This window comes from Sapajus apella, unplaced genomic scaffold (genome assembly GCF_009761245.1).
Source record: "Sapajus apella isolate SASKATOON/1434 unplaced genomic scaffold, GSC_monkey_1.0 scaffold109, whole genome shotgun sequence".
NCBI lineage: Eukaryota > Metazoa > Chordata > Mammalia > Primates > Cebidae > Sapajus > Sapajus apella.
In genome coordinates, this window is record NW_022437049.1 from 2,259,044 (window position 1) to 2,282,015 (window position 22,972).

The window sequence follows — 22,972 nt, forward strand, 5'->3', positions numbered from 1 at the left end:
AAAAAAAAAAAAAAAAAAAAAAAAAAAAAAAAAAAAAAAAAAGTTAGCAGTGAATGTTGTGAAGACACAGTTAAATTCTCAGAGAAGAGGCTAAAAGAAATTCCTGGCAGAATCTTTGGCAGGGGTCCAGAAGTAGAGAAGGCATGTGAAATAGGGTAACAGTGAGAAGCAGGCCTGGAAAAGAAGGTTTGTCAAAAGTCTTTCAGTAAAATAATCACTTCATATAATGGTACTGCCCTAGTCGTTAGCCATCCAGATTTTTTTCTTTTCTTTTCTTTTCTTTTCTTTTTTTTTTTTTTTTTGTGACAGTCTCACTCTGTCACCCAGGCTGGAGTTACAGTGGCATGATCTCAGCTCTCTGCAGCCTCTGCTTCCTGGGTTGAAGCAATTCTCCTGCCTCAGCCTCCCAAGTAGCTGGGACTACAGGCACCTGCCACCAAGCCTGGCTAAGCCATCCAGATTTTCGAGACTGCTCAAAAGGCTTGATGGCATTCATCCTTTTAACAAATACTTAGTAGCTCCCACAACCCAAGCTCTCTGCTAGTGCACTGAGGGTGCAAGTACAATAAGCAACTCCTGCTTATAAGACCTTCTTCACATTCTAGCACCAGATACTAGTTAGGTAATGGAGAGGCCTAGAGCAGTTTAAGAACCCAGGGCTACCCAGGAAAACAGATGATTCTACACGGGCCTGGCCTCTCTCCACTCTAATTCTCTACCCCATTACACTCTGCTCCACACCTACACCTGATACCCCAGACCCTTGCCCCAAGGTCCACAAACTCATGACCATCATGTTTCTCGTGGAGCCACCATATAGCATCATGGCAACCCAAAGATGCAAGCAGTTGTTCAGGGCAGCGTCACACATAGAAGCAAACTAAGGCAGGAAATGCAATGGCTATTAAGCCAAGAGCAATGAATAAGGATCAGAAAAATATGGCGGACTGACAGAAGACAATAGGGAGCTTGAGAACAAACTAGGTATAGGAAGTATCTTTAAGTTGGGGGCAGTGGCTCACACAAGTAATCCCAGCACTTTGGGAGGCTGAGGCGGGTGTATCACAAGGTCAGGAAATCGAGACCATCCTGGCAAACATGGTAAAACCTTGTCTCCACTAAGCTGGGTGTAGTGAGGCATGCCTGTAATCTCAGCTACTTGAGAGGCTGACTTGAACCAGGGAGTCAGAGGTTGCAGTGAGCCAAGACTGTGCCACTGTACTCTAGCCTGGTAACATAGTGAGACTCTGTCTCAAAAAAGAAAAAAAAAAGAAATTATCTTTAAAAATAAGAGTCCCACAATTTTTTATTTACTCACAGTCTCTTGATCAACATATGTATATAAATAGGTAACATTATTTCTACTTTTAGAAACATTGTTGCAAAGCTTTATACTTTGGAATAGTTACTATTGAAGACACCTGCTCTCTTAAAGCTAGTATCTGCTAGTCTGCACTTTCTAAAATAAACAAACTAGATCTAAACTACAGCATAAGGACTAGAGTTAATAGTCCTGAAAAGTGTTAATAGACCTGAAAAATGATACTGATATAATAGGTGGCAAGGCTTCCAATTTGGTACATTATGGTGAAGGGTGCTAATGCAGTTGCTGTTTAATCTGCACTTATTATCCTTCTTAATAATCTAAAAACAGGGGAATATTACATTAATTTTGCAGGTAATTTTGCAAGCTGACAGGCTAAAGGACCATGAAACAAGAAAGATAAAAACATTTAAGGTTGTTTGGAAAACTAAAGAAATCAACATAGATGAGAGGGAGAAAAAAAATATGAGGTAGGTGAATGGTAAACAAGTATTTGCTTTCAGATCTCATTTTGTTCTCAACACTTATCACACATTATTTAAATGTGACAAAAGCCCACAGACAAAGACGCTCTAAGTTCCATTTTTAAATGAGGAAACTGGAGCTCAGTGAAGTTGCTGAGGTGACTCAACTTGTAAAAGGCAGGGCCTGATTTCCAGCTGAAACCTTTCTGATGCCAAAAGCCATAGTCTCTTCCAACCCACCACCCTGCTGGTGAGAAGGAACAGCTACTTCTCTCCCTTTCTTGCTTTTGCCAAGTATGGGACCCCTGTGTCCTGCAGAAGTGAGATGAAGGCTGCTAAGCACCACGATGAATGGCACCCTGCTCTCTCTCTCTCCACCACTTGTTCAATTGTTTTTGATGGGCCTTTAAGGACCATGGTCTCACAAAGATTATGAACAAGTAAAAGAGTGGAAAAATGAAGAGCCATGCGCCATAATCCTATGAAGAATCATCATTCTGTTTTTACAGATAGGGAAAAAGCTTAGAGAAATTACGTAACTTTCCCAAGTATAGAGCGAATTAGTGTGCAGTCAGGTCTGATCAGAGCCCACATTCTTTTTTTTTTTTTTCCCATTTTTTTTATTGCATTTTAGGTTTTGGGGTACAGGTGAAGAACATGCAAAATTGTTGCATAGGTACACACGTGGCAGTGTGATTTGCTGCCTTCCTCCCCATCACCTACATCTGGCATTTCTCCCCTTGCTAGCTCTCCCCAGCTCCCCACCCCCCACCATCCCTCCCCTATTTCCCCCCAACTGACCCCAGTGTGTAGTGCTCCCCTCCCTGTGTCCATGTGTTCTCATTGTTCAACACTCGCCTATGAGTGAGAACATGCGGTGTTTGATCTTCTGCTCTTGTCAGTTTGCTGAGAATGATGGTTTCCAGGTTCATCCATGTCCCTACAAAGGACCCAAACTCATCGTTTTTGATGGCTGCATAATATTCCATGGTATATGTGCCACATTTTCCCTATCCAGTCTATCGTCGATGGGCATTTGGGTTGGTTCCAGGTCTTTGCTATTGTAAACAGTGCTGCAATGAACATTCGTGTGCATGTGTCCTTATAGTAGAATGATTTGTAATCCTTTGGATATATACCCAGTAATGGGATTGCTGGGTCAAATGGAATTTCTATTTCTAGGTCCTTGAGGAATCGCCACACTGTCTTCCACAATGGTTGAACTAATTTACACTCCCACCAACAGTGCAAAAGTGTTCCTATTTCTCTACATCCTCTCCAGCATCTATTGTCTCCAGATTTTTTAATGATCGCCATTCTAACTGGTGTGAGATAGTATCTCAATGCTGTTTGATTTGCATTTCTCTGATGACCAGTGATGATGAGCATTTTTTCATATGTTTGTTGGCCTCACATATGTCTTCTTTTGTAAAGTGTCTGTTCATATCCTTTGCCCACTTTTGAATGGAGCCCACATTCTTTATACGCTGTCTTATCGAGCACTTCCAGAAGGACTAACGATTAAAATATACCTTTTTAATAGACAAACTGAAATTCACAATAGTATTTATCCTCACAGTGATTCTATTTTCCTCCAACGTCTATTATGAAAATGGTCAAACACAGAGAAAAGTAAAAAAAAAAAAAAAAAAAAAAACAAAACAACAACTCTATAGTGAATACCCATAAACATAGCTGCTAGATTTTATATTAACATTTTGCTGTGTGATAATATCTCTATCCATCTGTCAATCCTTCTACTCATCCATAAATGTAACTTATTAATGTATGTAAAAGTTAAGTTGCAGAAACACAGTGAATCTATTTTTTTGTTATTCTTTTAAAATCAAGACAGAGTCTTGCTCTGTCACCCAGGCTGGAGTGCAATGTTACAATCTCGGCTCACTGCAATCTCTGTCTCCCAGGTTCAAGCAATCTTCTCAGCTCAGCTTACAGAACAGCCAGGATTACAGGTGTGCCACCACATCCAGCTAATTTTAGTATTTTTAGTAGAGATGGGGTTTCACCATGTTGGCCAGTATAGTCCTGAACTCCTAACCTCGGGTATCTGCCTGCCTAGGACTCCCAAAGTGCTGGGATTACAGGTGTGAGCCATCACACCCAACCTGATTCTATTTTAAAAGAGAAAGTTTTGAATAACTCTTAATATTCGACTTTGAAAAAATTACTTATGTAATTATAAATATTAAGAATTATCCATGTAAAAGGTGGTCTTCAAATTCCACAAGCCCTTTCAGGATTTTTCCTACCATTCACAAATTCTGTCAGTGAGTAACCTTGAATAAATTTAATCTTTGAATTTACTCCAAACATCCATTCTGAAATTAACATAGATTAAAACAGCTGTTTAAAAAAAGTTACACTTATTTGACTGGGATTTAATTTAACAGGTTTAAAGGAAATCAGTTTTAACCACTTCATTTTTCAAAAAATAAGATTTATATTCTCAAAAATACAATTTCATAATTTTAATAGTCTCACTTTTAAATATTTTTAAATCCTACAATTTATAATACAGTCTCAAAAGTAGGTTAAATCATTAGCACCAAATAAACAGCACTTATAACAAGCCTCAGAAACTTAACCAAGGATTTCATCTGCAATTGACAGTTTTATTCTATATTCTTCCTGGTAAATACAAACTAATTAATTCTTCAAGTATTTGTAGCATGAAAGGGGCCACCAGTCTTCCCTTCAAATCTGTTAATAAGAAAATGAGGCCAGGTGCGGTGGCTCATGCCTGTAATGCCAGCACTTTGGGAGGCCTAGACATGCGGATCACAAGGTCAGGAGATTAAGACCATCCTGGGCCAGGCGCGGTGGCTCACGTCTGTAATTCCAGCACTTTGGAAGGCCGAGGCGGGCAAATCACAAGGTCAAGAGATCAAGACCATCCTGGCCAACATGGTGAAACCCCGTCTCTACTAAAAATACAAAAATTAGCCGGGTGTGGTGACGGGCACCTGTAGTCCCAGCTACTCGGGAGGCTGAGGCAGGAGAATCACTTGAACCTGGGAGGCGGAGGTTGCAATGAGCCAAAATCGTGCCATTGCACTCCAGCCTGGGCAAGAGTGAGACTCTGTCTCAATCAATCAATCAATAAAAGACCATCCTGGCTAACATGGTGAAATCCTGTCTCTACTAAAAATAAAAAAATTAGCTGGGTGTAGTAGTATGAGCCTGTAGTCCCAGCTATTCGGGAGGTTGAGGCAGCAGAATTGCTTGAGCCCGGGAGGCTGAGGTTGCAGTGAGCTGAGATCATTCCATTGTTCTCCAGCCTGGGGGACAGAGGGAGAGACTCTGTCTCAAAAGAAAAAAAAAAAAAAGAAAGAAAGAAAGAAAGAAAATGAGAGTAGCGTGTGGGCATAATGACTCCCAAAGCTAATTCTGGGGACTGGTTTAAAAGTGGCTGTCAGCAAATTGTGAGAACAAAAGATAACAAAGCTGTATTTTGACATTAGATTACTTCCAATGAATACCATTTTTAAAACATCTTTTTTTTTTTTGAGACGGAGTTTCGCTCTTGTTACCCAGGCTGGAGTGCAATGGCGCAATCTCGGCTCACCGCAACCTCCGCCTCCTGGGTTCAGGCAATTCTCCTGCCTCAGCCTCCTGAGTAGCTGGGATTACAGACACGCGCCACCATGTCCAGCTAATTTTTTGTAGTTTTAGTGGAGACGGGGTTTCACCATGTTGACCAGGATGGTCTTGATCTCTTGACCTCGTGATCCACCCGCCTTGGCCTCCCAAAGTGCTGGGATTACAGGCTTGAGCCACCGCGCCCGGCCCAAAACATCTTTTAAGAAGTCTAAAATCTGAAACAATACTTTTGTCAAAGAGCAATTAAAAATAAAATAATTTTTATTACCACTGTACAACTAAATATAGTTCTTTTGCTTCATAAATACTATTCTAAATCCTCAATGTGTCCCTGCAAGGAACCACCGCAAAGAAATGGTAAACTGAAATTAACTGTATTTTATAAGTCACAAATGAGTTCAATCCTGAAAAGGGGGAAGAAAAAAGTCATTTTTTCTGTGAATATATAAAATCTATCAAATCATTCCAAATAGAGCTGAAATGAGAAAATAATTATTGTTATTAAGCAGTTTCTTTTTTGAAAGTTCAAAGTGTTTTAATTAGAAATCTGTTATTTTCACAACTATGCCTATTTCTGATTGCCACATACTTTTTCTCTTACTGTAGTTTTTCTCTCTCAATGAGTCACCCTAGAAAAAGCTAAAACTGAAGAGAAAAATAACAATCAAGTAAAATAGATTATAATTGCTGCATACCATACTCATCAAAATGAATTCAATAGCTTTTTCAAAAACAGAAATTAGGGATATTAGTTTTAATCTTCAAGTTCTACTCTATTAATTTCTCTATCATAGCATTTGCCTAAAGAAATAAACACTCCTTTGGCCTTATAATTTGGCTGGCACACCCACCATTGCAAGCAAAGGAAAAAAAAAAAAACATTTTAGATGGCTCATTCAAATGGAAAAACCATATATCAGAAGTTATTGTGTAAAACCTCAGAACTTGTGGTGGAAAATGAAGTTTGGCAGAACACATTCAATTAGATTTGACTCTTCAAAATATTAAATAATTACAATGACATTACAGCTTTGTCTTATAACTTAAAACACAGAACTTCCTTGCTTCACCCCTTTTTTAGACATTAGAGAAAATATGTTAAAAGAGAAGGCCAAAGTGGTAAGGATAGACTCAAATGAAAAAAATAAATAAATAAATACTATAACGTATTTCACCTTATATCAAATTTTCAATATATTTCTTTCATCATCTACCTGAATCTCTATTATACATTTATGGTATACATTACTGCAGTGTATATACCAAATACCTGATAATTTTCATAATTTACTTACATTAAAAATCTGAGTAAGCTTGTAAATCATAAGGCCCTTTTCATCATTTTTTAAATGAAAGTTGTATTTTAATAGTACCATGTAATATTATCTGTTACTAATAGTGACCATTTATTGCACACTTCCAAGGTACCAGTTTTTTTCCTATACATTGGCTCACTTGATCTCAGCAGCCCCACAAAGGAAGGTATTATTCCCATTCTATTGTGAGGAATTTAAGTCATTGAGAGGTTAAGAGCCCAAGAACACAGTTAATAAATGGCAGGTCTGGCATTCAATTCTAGGTCTATTTAATACTCACATCTGGAGTCCAACACGTCCCTCTTCTATAATACCAAATTATGGTAACCCACAGCTAGATCCTCCAAAGGACAATGTAAGTGATGGCTCTCAAAATGAGAAAAGAGGATAACCTGTCTCCATCACAGAATTGTTTTTTGAGGGGCTCCTTATACATGTTGACTTTTTTAAAAAACAATAACAAGTTAGCAGGGTTAGAATGGGTAGTGAGTGGTCCACTTTGGCCACAATTCTCACCACCACCACTAAGCAGAGATGTGGTTTAAGATAATGACTGGAGCTCAAAAGTGCTTTAAATGCCAACATGCAAGAGAGTTCAGTGTCCTTCCAAATCGAGAATTTCGGTGGCAAGCTTTCCAGGATAGCCTACTTAATAACTAGTTTGGACCGAATTTTTTTGTCACCCTCAAAATTCCTATCTTGAAGCCACAGCTCTCAATGTGATGGCATCAGGAGGTGGAGCTTCTGGAAGTGATTAGGCTTAGACGAGGTTGTGAGCGTGGAACCCCCCCGATGGACTTAGTGCCCTCATAAGAAAAGATCAGAGTTTCCTTTCTCTGTCCGGTGAGGACACAGCGAGAAGGTGGACATCTGCAAATCAGGAATAGGGTTCTACACCAAGAAGTCAATCTCCTGGCACCTGGATCTCTGACTTCCCAGCCTCCAGAACTGTGAGAAATACATTTCTTTTGTTGTTCAAGACACCCAGTCTATGGTATTTTGTTACAACAGCCCAAGCTGACTAAGACAATACCTTACCATCTAACATCCTATCCTATCACATAGCAAATTATGGAAGTAGGGGTCTTCAGTCATTTTCTTTATAAAACATCTTTAACGGATGAGTGTGATGGCTGATGCCTGTAATCCCAGCACTTTGGGAGGCCGAGGCAGGCACATCACTTGAGGTCAGGAGTTCAAGACCAGTCTGACCAACACAATTAAACCCTGTCTCTAGTAAAAATACAAAAGTAGCCAGGAGTAGCGGTGGACACCTGTAATCACAGCTACTCAGGAGGCTGAGGCACCATAATCATATGGGCCTGGGAGGCAGAGGTTATAGTGAGCTTACACCACACCACTGCACTCCAGCCTGAGAGACAGAGCTAGGCTCTGTCTCAAAAAAATAAAAATAAAAACAAAACCTGTAACATGGCAGGGTGATGTGCTTATAGATTAAAGAAAGAATTAACTATTAACTGCCTTACTGACTTAAGGCTACCAATAATACTGACATCATTGATTAGTTTGAAACATTTGAAATATTTATTATAATTCTGGTTGAGTGTGCATCAAATATTTTCTTTATTAAAATATTTAATTGGCTAATTTTATAAACAAACTGTCAAAAAAGCAAATATAATAACCTTTCAGATAAATTAGTCAGTAAGAAATGTTACCATAGTGATTGTTGTCGAGGCAAGTTCATTTAGGAAGCAAGGAGAAACCTCTTGTGGGCAGTATCTATTTAACAATCAAATTTTCCTTTTTTAACTGTCATTGGCCAAATTTTACACCACATAAAAAGAAAAGCCAGTTGGAGAAAAAGCAAAAATATGGCTGGCATATTCACTTTTGTCAGTTTTTCAAAATATTTTTAACATAAATTTCAAATTTGAGCAGACCAAAAAGGTCCAAAGTTCTTAAATTTTTTAATTGTCTTACATAAATAAATTTGTCCAGGATTTTCTGATCATAGCTGTTGTTCTAATTAAATTTATTTTCTTTCTAATTATTTTTATTTCAACTAATAAGCACCAGCAGAGCTTCGGGGCAGAAAACAAAAACAGTGATTAACATAGAACAGATGTTGCATAATTTTCTATTTTGTATATAATAACTCACTTATTCCTCACAATAACTCTGTTCAAAAGGTCTTATATTTATCAGCATTACACATCAGGTAATGAGATTTTACACGCTGGAGAACTTGGTAAGGTCATGCTGAGCTGTGACTCTATCCCAAATCTTCTGATTCTGATTATCAGGCTCTAGAACCCACCCTTAGCCACCAGGATGACCAGGAGTGGAAGATAAGAAAAAGCCTCTGAGAGGTCCCTGGGGCATAATCCAGGTTGGAGATACTGGGGGGATTTGAACCCCCAAGAGGCTCTCAGGCACCTCTAGCCACCAGGGAGACTACTAGCTCCAGTTTCATAAAGATGCCTGTAGGGTAAGTCCTAAAACACAGGGGAAACTATAGGAATGCTTCAGATACATCAGAATCACCTAGAACACTTACTGAAGGTATATATTACCAGGTTCTCATGGCTAATAAACTAGAAATTCCAAGTTTTAACTACAACGTACATTTATTTTTTTAAAGTATGCCAGGTGGTTGTGGAATTCTATGATTCAGTAAAAAGTTCATTTAAAAATACCACATTAATTAAAACTGCAGGACCCTCTTCTAATTAGTAAAGTAATATATCAATTGATTCTTTATCCATTTTGTCAGCATATTAGAAGAATATTTAAACTAAACAGAATGGAAACAATTTTTTCTTATGCTGGAAAATTATGAATACAGGTTTGCTTGCACATAGTATAAATATTACAAGATAAATCTATTAACATATAATTCATTCTAACCACTTCCAGTGAAAGAAATCACACTTGACACATCTGAAAAAACTGTAAAAAAAAAAAAAAAAAAAAAAAAAAACCCTAAAATCTAAGTTAAGTTCTGTTCATTTTAAAAACTTACTAGTGGTAATCAAAAGGTATTAGTAATTCCTCCAGTTATTTATCACGGGGATTACATTCTGACTGAATGCCAACCACTCACTCACTGAGTACTGCAGCACCAATAATAAACAGGAGGAAAAGAGGTGCATGCTGACTCATGGGGCTTTTAGTCTAAGATACATAAATTGATAGCAGAGTGGTTACAAGAAAACCTAATTGTAAAAATTCAACTTAAGTGAAATACAAACAACGCTATAAAGAGATTTTAAAATACAGAGGAAAATACCATTTCTTTATTTTTATTGACATAGAAGCAAATGGCTTTTAAGGACAGTTGGATGTTAAATTTACTGAAGCTGGTTAAGTATACTGTGGTGGCATAAGCAATACCCTCTTTCAGGAAATACACATTGAAGTATTTAGGAGTAAAGGGATGCATGTAACTTACCTTAAGTGGTTAAAAAAAAACTGTGTGTGTGTGTGTGTGTGTGTGTGTGTGTGTGTGTGTGTGTGTGAGAGAGAGAGAGAGAGAGAGAGAGAGAGAGAGAGACAAAGGTGGGGAGGAGAGAAGAAAGTACAGAATGACAGAGAGAGGAGGAGAAAAAACAACATACAATTTGGGATAAAATGTTATTAAATCCATCTGCATACAGTTACATGTAGTTTTTGTGATTTTTTTTTTTATTTTGGGGACTTTTCTATAAGTGTGAACTTATTTCAGAATAAAAAAAACACTTTTAAAGTAGAAGAATGGAGATAAATGGGGAAAAAAAAGATTGCTGATCATTCTCGAACAGGGGTTGTAGGTAGATGGGAGTTCATTCTACCATTTTCTCTACTGTTTATCCTTAGGGGTTTTGTTTTGTTTGTTTTTGAGACAGAGTTTCGTCGCTCAGGCTGGAGCACAGTGGCATGATCATAGCTCACTGTAGCCTCGACCTCCCAGGTTCAGGCGAGCGCCCTACTTCAGACTCCTAAGTAGCTGGGTCTGTAGGCGTGCACCACCATGCCCAGCTAATGTCTGTACTTTTTTGTGCAGGTGGTGTCTCCCCATGTTGTCCAGGATAGTCTCAAACTCCTGAGCTCAAGCAATCCACGCACCTTGGCCTCCCCAAGTACTGGGATTACAGGAGTGAGCCACCGTACCTGGCATTTACTCTGTACATTTTTGCAATTTTCTGTAATAAAATGTTAAACATAAAGAATAAATGAAATCAGGTATGTAAAGTAGCCACAGTGCCATGCAAACAGAAAGCATGCAGTAAATGCCAGACATCTTTATTACAAATGAGTTCACCTCTATCTTGACTATTAGCTTTTGGCATTTAATTGCACACCAGGATTTACTACTGTCCACAGATGTCAGGTGGTGCTCTGCTGGATACTGCAGGGGACACCCACACAAGTCAAGGAGTTATGCCCTCAGGATTCAGTTCATCACAATAACAGAAGGCAAAAACAGCGAAGGTTCAGGGGTCCCACAAACTGAGCTTAAGTTAACAAGCCAACATCATCTCTTTCCTATGTAATCTTAGACAAAATTATATATTAGCTAGGAAAATCTCTTCATCTATCACATTAAAAAAATTAAAACTATCATCTATCTGTTTCAGACAGATGAGCCTATTATGAGAATAAATGAGATGCTCAAACAGTGGCACTGTAAACTCATATCATATAAATGTTAGTTCTCTTTTTACTGTATGTGGAGCCAACATGGGGAGAATGATGCATGTACCTAAGTAACTACAAAGCAGAGTGGCATAGTGGTAAAGCGTCACAGGAAAAGATCACATCTAGCCAGGAGGGCAAAGGAAGTCTTCATGTAGAAGGGGAAACTCAAGACGGTCTTTAATGGATGGAAGGGCAGAAAATAGAGCTGGAGAGAGGAGTAAGTAGGACTCTAAGCTACTGAGGATCCTAGTGAAGGCATGAAAAGGGAGAGCATCAGGATCCAACAAAGTAACAGAATATTTGAGAGTCTCAGAAACAAACAGGGGGATAATCAAAACCACATCTGTCAAAGTAAATGTGAAGCAACTGCAGAAGACCTTGCCTGACTCAAAGAGGGTCCAAGCAAGTGGTTTACTACTTATCTAGCCCCAGTTCCAGTACAGGGATTCTCCTCCTGCCCTGCCAGTGCCCACGCATTTCACTCTGGAATTGTGAGGCTTTTTACAACAAAGCACTCTTTTTCATAGGAAATAATGTAAGCAAAACACAATGCATGCACTGCTATGAAAAGAAATGTTTGCTATATCCAGGAAAACTTCAATCCCAGCAAAAATGAACATAATTCAAATGAGTTTATAATTTACATTTGGCTTCAGAATATAACTTTTTTCAGTGAGAAACTTCCAAATCATATTTTCTCAAGCCAATAGTAAAGTAAGAGAATTCTTTAACTACCAACCAAAAGATCATCAAAGTGATCACACAACTTATGTCAAATGCTGGCAACCTGATTGACTTTCCTGGAATGTGGATTAACTTAAAATTACATGACTGTGATTGTTTTTACATTTCATTTTGCCCACAGGACATAGCTATACTTTTTAGGAGAATGTCATTTTGTTGTCTGTTATAATCCTTTGAGTCACACATATCATGAAATAATGAATCCATAATTATTCCCTCTTGATTTATACTTTTTTTTTTTTTTTTTTTGTAGGAAAATTTCAGTCCTATTCTTTGTCTAGGCTTGGAGTGCAGTGGCGTGATCTCGGCTCACTAAAACCTCTATCTCCCAGGTTCAAGCAATTCTTCTGCCTCAGCTTCCTGAGTAGCTGGGATTACAAGTGCCTGCCACCACGCCCTGCTAATTTTTTTTATTTTTTAGTATAGATGGGGTTTAACCACATTGGTCAGGCTGGTCTCAAACTACTGACCTCATGATCCAGCCCCCTTGGCCTCCCAAACTGCTGGGGTTACAGGCATGAGCCACCGCATCCAGCCTTGACTTATACTTTTACATGAATAGTTTCATAAAGATTTAGGAAGAAAGCTATGTAAAATGTCTTAGCACACTAAAAGCCATAAATCTATTTTAATGCACTTAACTGAATATTAAATTTTAAAATGGTGGGGAAAAAGAGACCATAAAAAGTTACATACTAATAATCTCAGAAATCACCATCCCAACCCATCTTCTCATTAACTACACAAGGAAATTGAGAGCTAGGAAAATTAAGGGGCTTCCTTCCTGGTACCTAGCTAGGAAAAGATCTAAAGTTAAATTCATGGTTTTTTGGGACACTAATAACACCACATACAATACTGGACTTCCTTTTGATATGACACATAAATGAAAGAAAAACCAAAAAACATACACAAATCTAGGTTTACTTTAAAAAAAAAAAAAAAAAAGCCAAGTATTGCCAATGTTTTGAAGAAAGCACTTATCAGCTTAGACTATCTCCCCACCCTCAAAAAAAAAAGCCTCTAAGCATATTGGAATATTGGAAAATATTCTGCTTTTAAATACTTATAACAGTTTAATGATTAAAAAAGACAAGAAAACAGTAAGAGAGCAATTAAACCTTCCCATGGGATACAAAATGTCCCTGAAATAAAGAGGAAACTGGATAGGAGTCACTCTAAGAAACTATGCAGGTGTGGCCCTCTTGGCAGGCTGCTCAGCACCAAAGGTAGAGGTGATCACAAGTGTGACTCAATTCTCAATATTAAAAGAAATCAAAGGAAAGTAAGAAAGTCTGGTTCACTGATCAATTCTCTCCATTAACAGACCAAGTCTACTGCTCTTTAAAGAGGTCTCTAAATCCAAAGAAGCTCCTAACATTGGTTATATAGTAAGTTACCACAGTGCTATCTTTTCATATCAAACTGATGTCCGGCTGGAGAGTAGAGCATGCCACAGCCATAATGCAGCTGTGGAAATCTGCTCCATTTGACCCTGTCCTGTGCAATTAAGGAGAGGACATGCTGCAGATTTAGGAGGAATAAGGAGCTCCCAGGTAGACCTCACAAGTGCCAAAGTGTCACTCTAGGAAGTTTCATTTCTGTAACTTCACATGGCCAAGGCCCTCTACCAGAACTACTCTCGTACTTCCTTCCAACGTCTGTAGTCTGAATACTGTGAAGTGAAGCAGATATGAGGACTGACTGTAAGATAGGGAAGAGCTTTCTTCACTGAGGAAATTTGTACCTAATCAGACAAAACTCAAGTCTGTGCCACTTCACAGCTTATTACAAAATTCTGCAAAATATTCGGTTGTCACTGAATAAAGCACTTAGCGTAATAGGAAAACTGCACCTAATTAGTCACATAAAATCCTAACCAAAAAATGCCCTAAAAAAATCTAAAGTAGATTTCCTCTTATAACACAAGTAGTGTTATAAGTTTACAAATGCTTAATCTTATTTTTACTGTATAGCTAGAATTCATGCAATATACATATTTATGTGTAAACATTCTTCCTGAAAAACAATGTTTTGTAGGTAATCGATTCATTATTTGCATATATTTAACATAAATCACTACACAAAACAGAAAGATTAATATTTTAATTACTTTCTGTTTTCACATCTAACCTGCTACACAAATTCAATGTACCTGTTAACAGTGGCAGCCAAGCAAACAGAATTTCTTATGCCTAAGTAAACAAAATTTATGTACACCAAAGAATTGAAAAAATGTGATAAAACTTACTTGCTACTCCTGATGCAAGTCCATAAAGCAGTCCTCCCCCATCCGATTGTTGCGGGAAAACATGGGCTCCTGGAGGAGGTGGCTTTTCTTGTCTGATAAAGTTATACAATAAGGTCTTCACAAGTTTGCTGGTATACGGAAGACTATACACAAAAAGGAAAAAAATCAAACTCATATTTATGGGAGTCATCTAATTCTGAATAACAACACAGAAATAATTCTGCCATTAACACTATGTATTAATATAAAAGGGTTATTGGCACAGCTCACAGAAATTGAGCACTGTCACATAACAGTAAGACCATGGGCTTGGAGAGCAATTTTGAGGCTTAATCCTGGCTTTTCCTCTTATCACATCATAAGATATTGATCAAACTACTTAAATACTTTTTCTTTGTTGGGGGGAGAGACAAGGTCTCACTATGTTGCCCAGGCTGGTCTCAAACTCCTAAACTCAAACGATCCTTCTGCCTCAGCCTCCTAAAGTGCTGGGATTACAGACATGAGCCACCATGTCCAGCCCACTTGAACTCTTGAGCTCTGGTTACTTTATCTGTCTTCTATATAACACTGTGAGCTGTTATAAAATTAGTGCATAATACATTACCTGGCAGTTGAAGGGAAGTAGTAATATAGAACCAGTAAAAAAAGCAATTATTTTACAATAACAAAAAGACTATACTTTTTAATATGAAATTATTCAATTATTCAATTGGTATTAAACTAATTCCTGCAATCTAGAGTAAACTTTTTAACAGATTATTTACTGCACTATTGAGCTTTTGAAATATGGTTTCCAAGATGAACGACAAAAATCAGTAAAGAACATATTATGGTTTAAATATTTGGCACCACAGTGATACTATAAAAACCTTCCTTAGAAAATAAGAACACTAACACTCTCTATGCCTATTTTTAAAAAGCAACTTGAATACTTCTGGCACTATAAGGAATGAAGTTCACAATCTTGTTTTAGCAAAGATGCACACAGTCCCACGATGCCAGCACTACTTCAAACCACAGTCAGAGACCATTCTGATGCAATCCTCTGTCTCCAAAGCCCAGGTCTTTTTCCTCTTATCAGTGATTTTCAAATATGTTCAAAGAACATATATGTCACAGGAATAATCAGGGTAGCAAAAAAACATGAAGAAGACAAAGCTCCCCACTACCTGATAACTTCCTCAAAGGTACTTCATTTGGATTTGTTTTAGATTTTTAAAGTGTGAAGATTATGTTAATACAAAATCAGGTATGTGCATGTGTGTTAGTCATTTACATCCCCACCCTCTAGGAGATTGTAAGCTTCTGCTCAAGAGCATAGCCCCACAGCCTAACATGACTGGCACATGGTTAGCACACAGTAAATATTTGCAGGCTCAACGAAGTAGAAAGAGTCAGTGAAGAGGTTGTTGGAGAAGTCCAAAGAAGGTAACAGGGCATAGATCACAGTTGTTTCAACGGGACTGGTGAGAAGAGGAAGACACAAAAATAATTTGAACAACAAATATGACTTGACTGTTTAAACATAGTGAATGAAGGAGAAGAAAGAAAAAGATGATTTCAAAGTTTTTATTTTAGGAAGCAACTACTGGAGAGGGTAATGAAGCCGAGGGACAGGAAGAGCAGGGAGGATGGGTAGATTGCACAGGAAAGCAGAATGCAGTTCCTTATGCACTGGGTTTAAAGAGACTATAGAACAACTAGAGCAAATACCTGGTTGGAGATACGGGACGATACTCAGGTGAGAGACAAGACTAGAAATACAGCTTTCTACAATGAAAAAACTAGACATATTTAAAGTAGAAACATACCAAGGACCTCGCATCAAATACTTATGGCTGATGCTCTGTCGTAAAACTTCTTTGTGGAAGAGTTGGCAGGAAAGGAAAACAACCATTGTTGATATAGCTTCTACTGATATTTCATATGTAATATCTCTGAAATGGAGAAAAAAAAAGAGTAACAATCACTTTGGAAGAGTAAGACACTATTCTTTTCTAAATGATCTGTACATTTAAGAACTCAAATCCAAATATTCAATATTTTCAGGTTACTGAAAAGTATTAATATGTTTAATATAAAAATCAAGTCAAGCAAAAATATTAAACTCCTTCCCGTCATTAGCTCGTGTATTTGGGTTAGTTATCCCATTATTTCCCTGTCCTATTAAATGACAGATCTATTTGCATATAATGGAAATAGTTACCAGCAGTGTTCTGAAGATCCACTCTAGACCTCTATATTCATTTCTGTTTAGTGATAACAGAGACAAATACTCAGATTGTAAACCTGAAGAGAAGTTACAGTGTAGGGAAGAAAACAATGCCTTTTGATGTTGATGATCACTTTACCAGCAGAACAGTAACACACCTTAGATCTTATGTCTCTAGTACCTACCTTTCTCAAGGCCAACTTTGCATGTTGAGCAAAATATTAACAGTAAATAACTTATTCCTGTTTTATTAAGTATATTTTGATTATGAAGCGTTACTCTGTCCTCTCAAGATCATTAATCCCTTTTGGAAACAAGTCTTAGATCAAATAAAAAGAAAAAGATTCAGCTGAATAGAAAGCACAAAGAGAAATAAAGGCATCCAGAAATTTTCAGTTACCGCAAAAGTTTAAACAGGGTTAGAATGGGGAACATGTCAAGATCAATGAAATAGAAATCTGAACAACACAGCAAAAAGAGCAATAGCACCAAAGAATACTAAAATATTTTTATCAAAATGAAATATGAAAAATAAAGAAAAATACCACCTACTTAAATAAAAGCTCATTAAACAAATTAGTGATGACTTGATTCTAGAACTAGAAAACTTAAATTCTACTAGATAGCTTAAGGAGTTATTACTGATAGAAATATGTTTAAAAGGCCAGGTGTGGTAGCTCACGCCTGCAATCCCATCACTTTGGGAGGCTGAGGCAGGTAGCTCACCTGAGGTCAGGAGTTTGAGAACAGCCTGGCCAACATGGTGAAACCTGCCTCTACTAAAAATACAAAAAATTAGCCGGGCATGGTAGTAGGAGAGGCAGAGGCAGGATAATCACTTGAACTGGGGAGGCAGAGGTTGCAGTGAGCTGAGGTCTTGCCACTGCATTCTAGCCTGGGCATTAAGAGCAAAGCTCCATCGAAAGAAAGAAAGAAAAGAAAGGAAAGAAAGGAAGAAAGAAAGAAAGGAAGAAAGGAAGAAAGAAAGAAAGGAAAGAAAGAAAGAAAAGAAAAGAAAGAAAGAAAGGAAAGAAAGGAAGAAAGAAAAGGAAGGAAGGAAGGAAGGAAGGAAGGAAGGAAGGGGGGAAGGAAGGAAGGAAGGAAGGAAGGAGAGAAAAGAGAAAGAAATGTGTTTAAAAATGACATACACAAAACAAAACATGAGAGGCTCACACAATTAGCCTTATTATGTATTGAGTAAAGCTCAGTTCTACTCAGAAATCTGACTTTTAAAGTACTATAAAAACAATTTGTTTCCTGAAATGTCCATAATCACTGTTGTAAAAATTAACCATGTAAAAAGTAATTCTTGGGCATGGTGGTACATGCCTGTAATCCCAGCTACTTGGGAGGCTGAGGCACAAGAATCACTTGAACCCAGAAGTCAGAGGTTGAAGTGAGCCAAGATCACACCACTGCATTCAAGCCTGGGCAATAGAGTGAGACTCTGTCTCAAAAAATAAAAAATTTAAAAAACAAAATACAGCAATTCTTGTATTTGTTCTTCTTCCATGAAGTGAATGAAAGACAAACTTGATGTTTCATTTCATGTTATGATTTATTAATGATTATTTCATTTGGGTGCTTGGAACCCAAGAAAATTTTGTATCACAATGATCATTCATTCCTAACATAGCCCACACCTGTCTGGAATCCATATCCATACTCTATAGTCACTTGGCTAGGCTTTTCAGTTGGGTCAGGGTTTAAAGTCAAATCCTGAAGTAACAAATACTGGGCTGTGAGTTACAGTCTATTTAGATAGGTGGATAGATGACTACATCCAATACATTTGCAAACATATTCTTTCTTTTCTTGTGGGGAGGTGGGGACAGGGTCTCTGTCTGTCACCTAGGCTGATACCTAGTGGCGTGATCTTGGCTCACTGCAACCTCTACTTCCCAGGCTCAAGTGATCCTCCTGCCTCAGCCTCTCAAGTAGCTGGTACGATAAGCACACACCACCACGCCCAGCTAATTTTTGCCTTTTTTGTAGAGACAAAAATATAGGCTTTACCATGTTGTCCAGGTTGGTCTGGAACTCCTGTGCTCAAAGGATCTGCTCACCTGGGCCTCCCAAAGTGTTGAGATTACAGGCATGAGCCACCATGGCTGGCCATAAAAGTATTCTTTCATTGCAACAACAGTAAAGAATCAGCTGTGGTGGTTTACAATTTAACACCTTACTCTATGCCCCAGATCTAGAAACAAACTGTTTTAGTTTGTTTAAACTAAAATCTATGACTATTAATAAATACTAGGTCTAATAACCTTAGGGAAAGAATATGTATTTAGAAAAAAAGGTTGTTCTCTTTCAAAATTAATTGGGCCAAACAACAATCAGAAGTGAGAGACCAAAAAAGGTGTTAACCTTGGATCATCCTCTCTCTGCGGAATTCTATAAATATAAACAAATGAAGAACAGAGAGTTTGATGCTGGGAGGTAAGGAAAGCTTCCAGTACATAAGAATACTGAAGCAACATGACAGTAAGAGTCACACCAAGCTAAAAACACATTTCCCAAAATTCCTAAATGGAACCATATGTGTCTTCCGTAGACCCAGAGAAACAAATTATATCAAATTGCTTATCACATTGTATTTTTGTTCATATGTTGTTCAACAAATATTGATTAGAAATGTATTCTTACTATGACTAGACAGGCATTACGCTACACATTGGAGACATATCCGTCAACAAATAGATAAGGCTCCTGTCTTTATGAAGCTTACAATTAAGTGGAAAAGAGAAAAATCAAACAATAATCACTCCAAAAAGGGATACAAAGAAAAAGAACAAGTAATAACAAGAGAGAGGATTACAGGACACTCTGATATTAACCACGAGATCAAAAGAAAGCTTCTCTTAAAAAATGGCATTTAAAACCCAAAGTATGAGTGGCAGTTACTTACAGACAAATCTATCTCTATCTTTCTTTCTAGAATATACAAGATTCTAGCTAGAGGCCCTTTCATTTTTGCTTTCTATTCTCAACTCTAGTATATAATAGGCACTCAATGGATAAATGGAGAGATGGAGGGATCTTTACTGTTTTCATGTTGATTGGAAACTTATTGAACACCTTCCTTAATAGATCCATCACATAGTGTACAAGCATATATAACTTAGAATAGCAAAGAGGAAGAAGAATGCTGAGGTTGGGTAATGTATGTTCATAAGCACAAATGGAATACGCATTGCAACAAAAATGTAAAGAGGATTTCATGAAAGAAGGATCCAGAATGTTGTTGACTGGCTTATAGCTGTCCTTTGTTGATTTTTGCCTGACCAACATCCACTTCCCCTTCTTCTGGCAAAAGCAGCCCTTTGTCCTTCTGAGAATCTCCCTCCTCTCCATACATGTGGATCGGATGGGGCCTGACTCTGCCTCCTGGTCATAAGAGGTGATCCACATTTGGCCAATAAAAATGGTCCTTGTCAAAATCCTTCCCAGCACTTCTGTAACTATCAGAAAAGAGGTACTCTCTCCTTCTGAGATTGTGAGTGCTAAGAACCATGTATGGGTAGAGCTGCCACTGATTTTCTCTGTTGATGGATCCTGCCTGAGAAAGTGGCCAGTTGAGAGGACAAACACAGCAGTGACAAGAGACTGAGGGAGAAGGAGCAAAAAGGAGAGGACAAAGAGAAGAGTCCTAGTGAAGGGTCAGCAGAATAATCAGACACAGAAAAAGAAATTACTACGAAATCCAGCAAATCCCATGAAAGAATATGAGCTATCTGTATTAGGAACACAAAGATAACAGCAACCAATTCTGCCTGGGGCAGAAGGGAAATGCTTCACAAAGATGATAGTATTTGAGCAGAGGAAGAACAAGAAGGGAAGGGCATGAAAGTGAAGAAACCATACAAAGGCAGCCACAAAAAGGTCTGGTAGTTTTGAAGAAAACAAGAAATTTAATACTGACCAGATTACAAGAAAGTAGGAGCAAAGGGACTCGAAGTTGGGAGTTGAGAGATAAATAAAATGGAAAAGAAGCATGCATACATTGGAGAAGTGAGATTAAAACAGTTATTAAAAAACCAACAAACTATTCAAATTAATTAAAAATTCAGCTAGGCCAGATACAAGATCAACTTTGAAATATAAATAAATAGCATTTCTCCTTAGCAGCATTAACCAACAATAGATTATCAAAAACAAGATAGCATTTTGCAAGACTGCCACAGTAACTAAAATATTTGGAAATTAAGAAGTCATAGGGCCTCTATGAAGAAAAATATTTTAAAAAGACACAGTGGATGATTTGAACAGAATGACAATACTATGAAGATAACAATTCCACACAGATTAGGAATTGTTAGGAGTCAAGGAATCGCAATCAAAATTCTCACTGAACTTTTCTGAAGAACTATATAAACTGATTCACTTTTATGAAATAATAAACAAATAGCCAAGTCAACCTTGACAATAAAGAGTGAAGAAGGGCACTTTCCCTACCAGATATCAAGCCACACTATACAGCTGTAGTAATAAAAATTGCATCATATTTGTACAAAAAATAAACCAAAGGACCCCAACTGATAATTCAAAGAGAGACCTATGTATATATGGAAATAACATACAATAAAGGTGACTCCACATATCAATGGAGAAAAACAGATTGTACAGAAGATGGTACTGGGAAAAACTTCTCATTTCATAATTGCAGATCCCTATACTTAAAACATACTCAAAGGCCTACTACAGAAGAATTAATGACTTAGATGTGAATGATAAAACTTAACAGAAGGAAATGTATAATGAGAAGTTTGTAACATAAGCACAAGAAAGGACTTATTAAATAAAATCCTAAGAACAAAAACCACAAAGTCAAAAATTACCATTTAATTACCTCAGAATTAAAGATTATTGCTCAGCAAATGAATCCGTGGACAAAGTTAACAGGTAGATAATAGACTGAAAGAAGAACAAGAAACTAATATCAAGACTATTACAAGTAACTCCTGCAAACCACCAATAAAAAGGCAGAAACTCTGCTAGAAAAAAAAAATCAAAAGATAAAAACAGGCAATCTGAAACAATGCGATATGCCCTTATGTCCTAGATAATGCAATGTGTTGCCAGGGAGGTGGTGACATAAAAACCCTCATGCTCTGCTGACGGGAATACTAACCAACATAGTCAATTTTAGAGAACCTATGTCCGTTCACACAGACACACACATGCGTGAGTGCATGCCAAAGAATAACCCACAGAGAGATGTATGAGGACTGTAGTAGGCATCCTCTAAAATGACCCCCAATCACACCTGCTTCCTGCTATTCATGCCCTTGTGTAATCCCGTCCCCTTGAGTGTATGCTGGATCTAGTAACTCACAGAATACAACAAAAGTGATGGTCATGTTACTTCTGAGAGATCAGCTTACGAAAAGACTACGATGTGTGTTGGGTGTCCTCTCTCGCTCTTCCATTTGCTGGCCGGCTGCCTGGCTGTGGGCTGACTTACTGAGAGGTCCACGTAGCAAAGAACTAAGCGAGGCCAATCAACAGCCAGTGAGGAACTGAGGTCCTCAGTCTAAAAACCCTTGGGGCACTGAATCTTGCCAATGGCCAAATGAGAGACCTAGGAAGCAAGAACTTCCGCAGCTGAGGCTTCAAGTGAGACCACAGCTCCAGCTTGACTACAACCTCATGTGATACCTTGAGTCAGAGGCTTAAAGCTAAGGTGTACTCAGATCTCTTATCCTAAAAAACTATACAATATTTATTGTTCTAAACAGCTAAGTTTTAGGATAATACTTCACGCAGCAATAGATGAACAATATGAAAAATCCATTATTTGTGGGTGGGCAAAGTTGGAGGCAATCCAGGTATATCTGAGGAATTAAATAAGTAAAATGTGGTGGAGCCACACATGGAGCAGTTTTAAAAGCCACAGACTAGATGTTCACTTTGCATCATAAGTAGCTCTTAAAAACAGTTTTGAGAGGGAAAAAGTAAAAAACAGAATAAGTTCTATAACACAATTCTATTCACATACATGTTAAAAATACATGTACACATACAAATAACATTTTGTACTTGAACATATACATATAGAAGTAAACATATTAAACACACTAGAATGGCTGTTTATGGGAAAGAAAAGGAATTAGGGAGTGAAGATAAAAGGGAATAAATGAATGGATGAATATTAAATGGAGAAAAGGACAGGCCTTGCAGGAGCTGATGATGATAGTGCTAAAGAATGTGACAAATTCAACCCTATGTCTGATGGGTCTAAAATCAGGGCTTATGGGATGAAAGCAGGCATAAGAGAATGGGGAACATAGTGGTGTGGGAAAATGTTTAAACCAATCCAGGAAATAAAAGATGCATGCGATAAATCATTTAGGAGGAACATAATGAGGACCTCCACTAAAACAACAACATTAA

The 22,972-nt window shown here is 37.7% G+C and overlaps 1 protein-coding gene across 7 annotated transcripts in view; it reads right to left on the reverse strand.

Moving 5' to 3' along the window:
- The window catches only part of DYM (dymeclin), a 439,642-nt gene that overhangs the window by 284,463 nt on the left and 132,207 nt on the right, over window positions 1–22,972 (reverse strand). For all 7 annotated transcript variants that reach the window (XM_032259512.1, XM_032259516.1, XM_032259515.1 and 4 more), the window contains 2 exons: window positions 16,176–16,301; window positions 14,362–14,504 (listed from right to left, as the gene is read on the reverse strand). In XM_032259512.1, coding sequence (XP_032115403.1) covers window positions 14,362–14,504; window positions 16,176–16,301 — 269 coding nt within the window. The remainder of the gene's footprint in view (window positions 1–14,361; window positions 14,505–16,175; window positions 16,302–22,972) is intronic.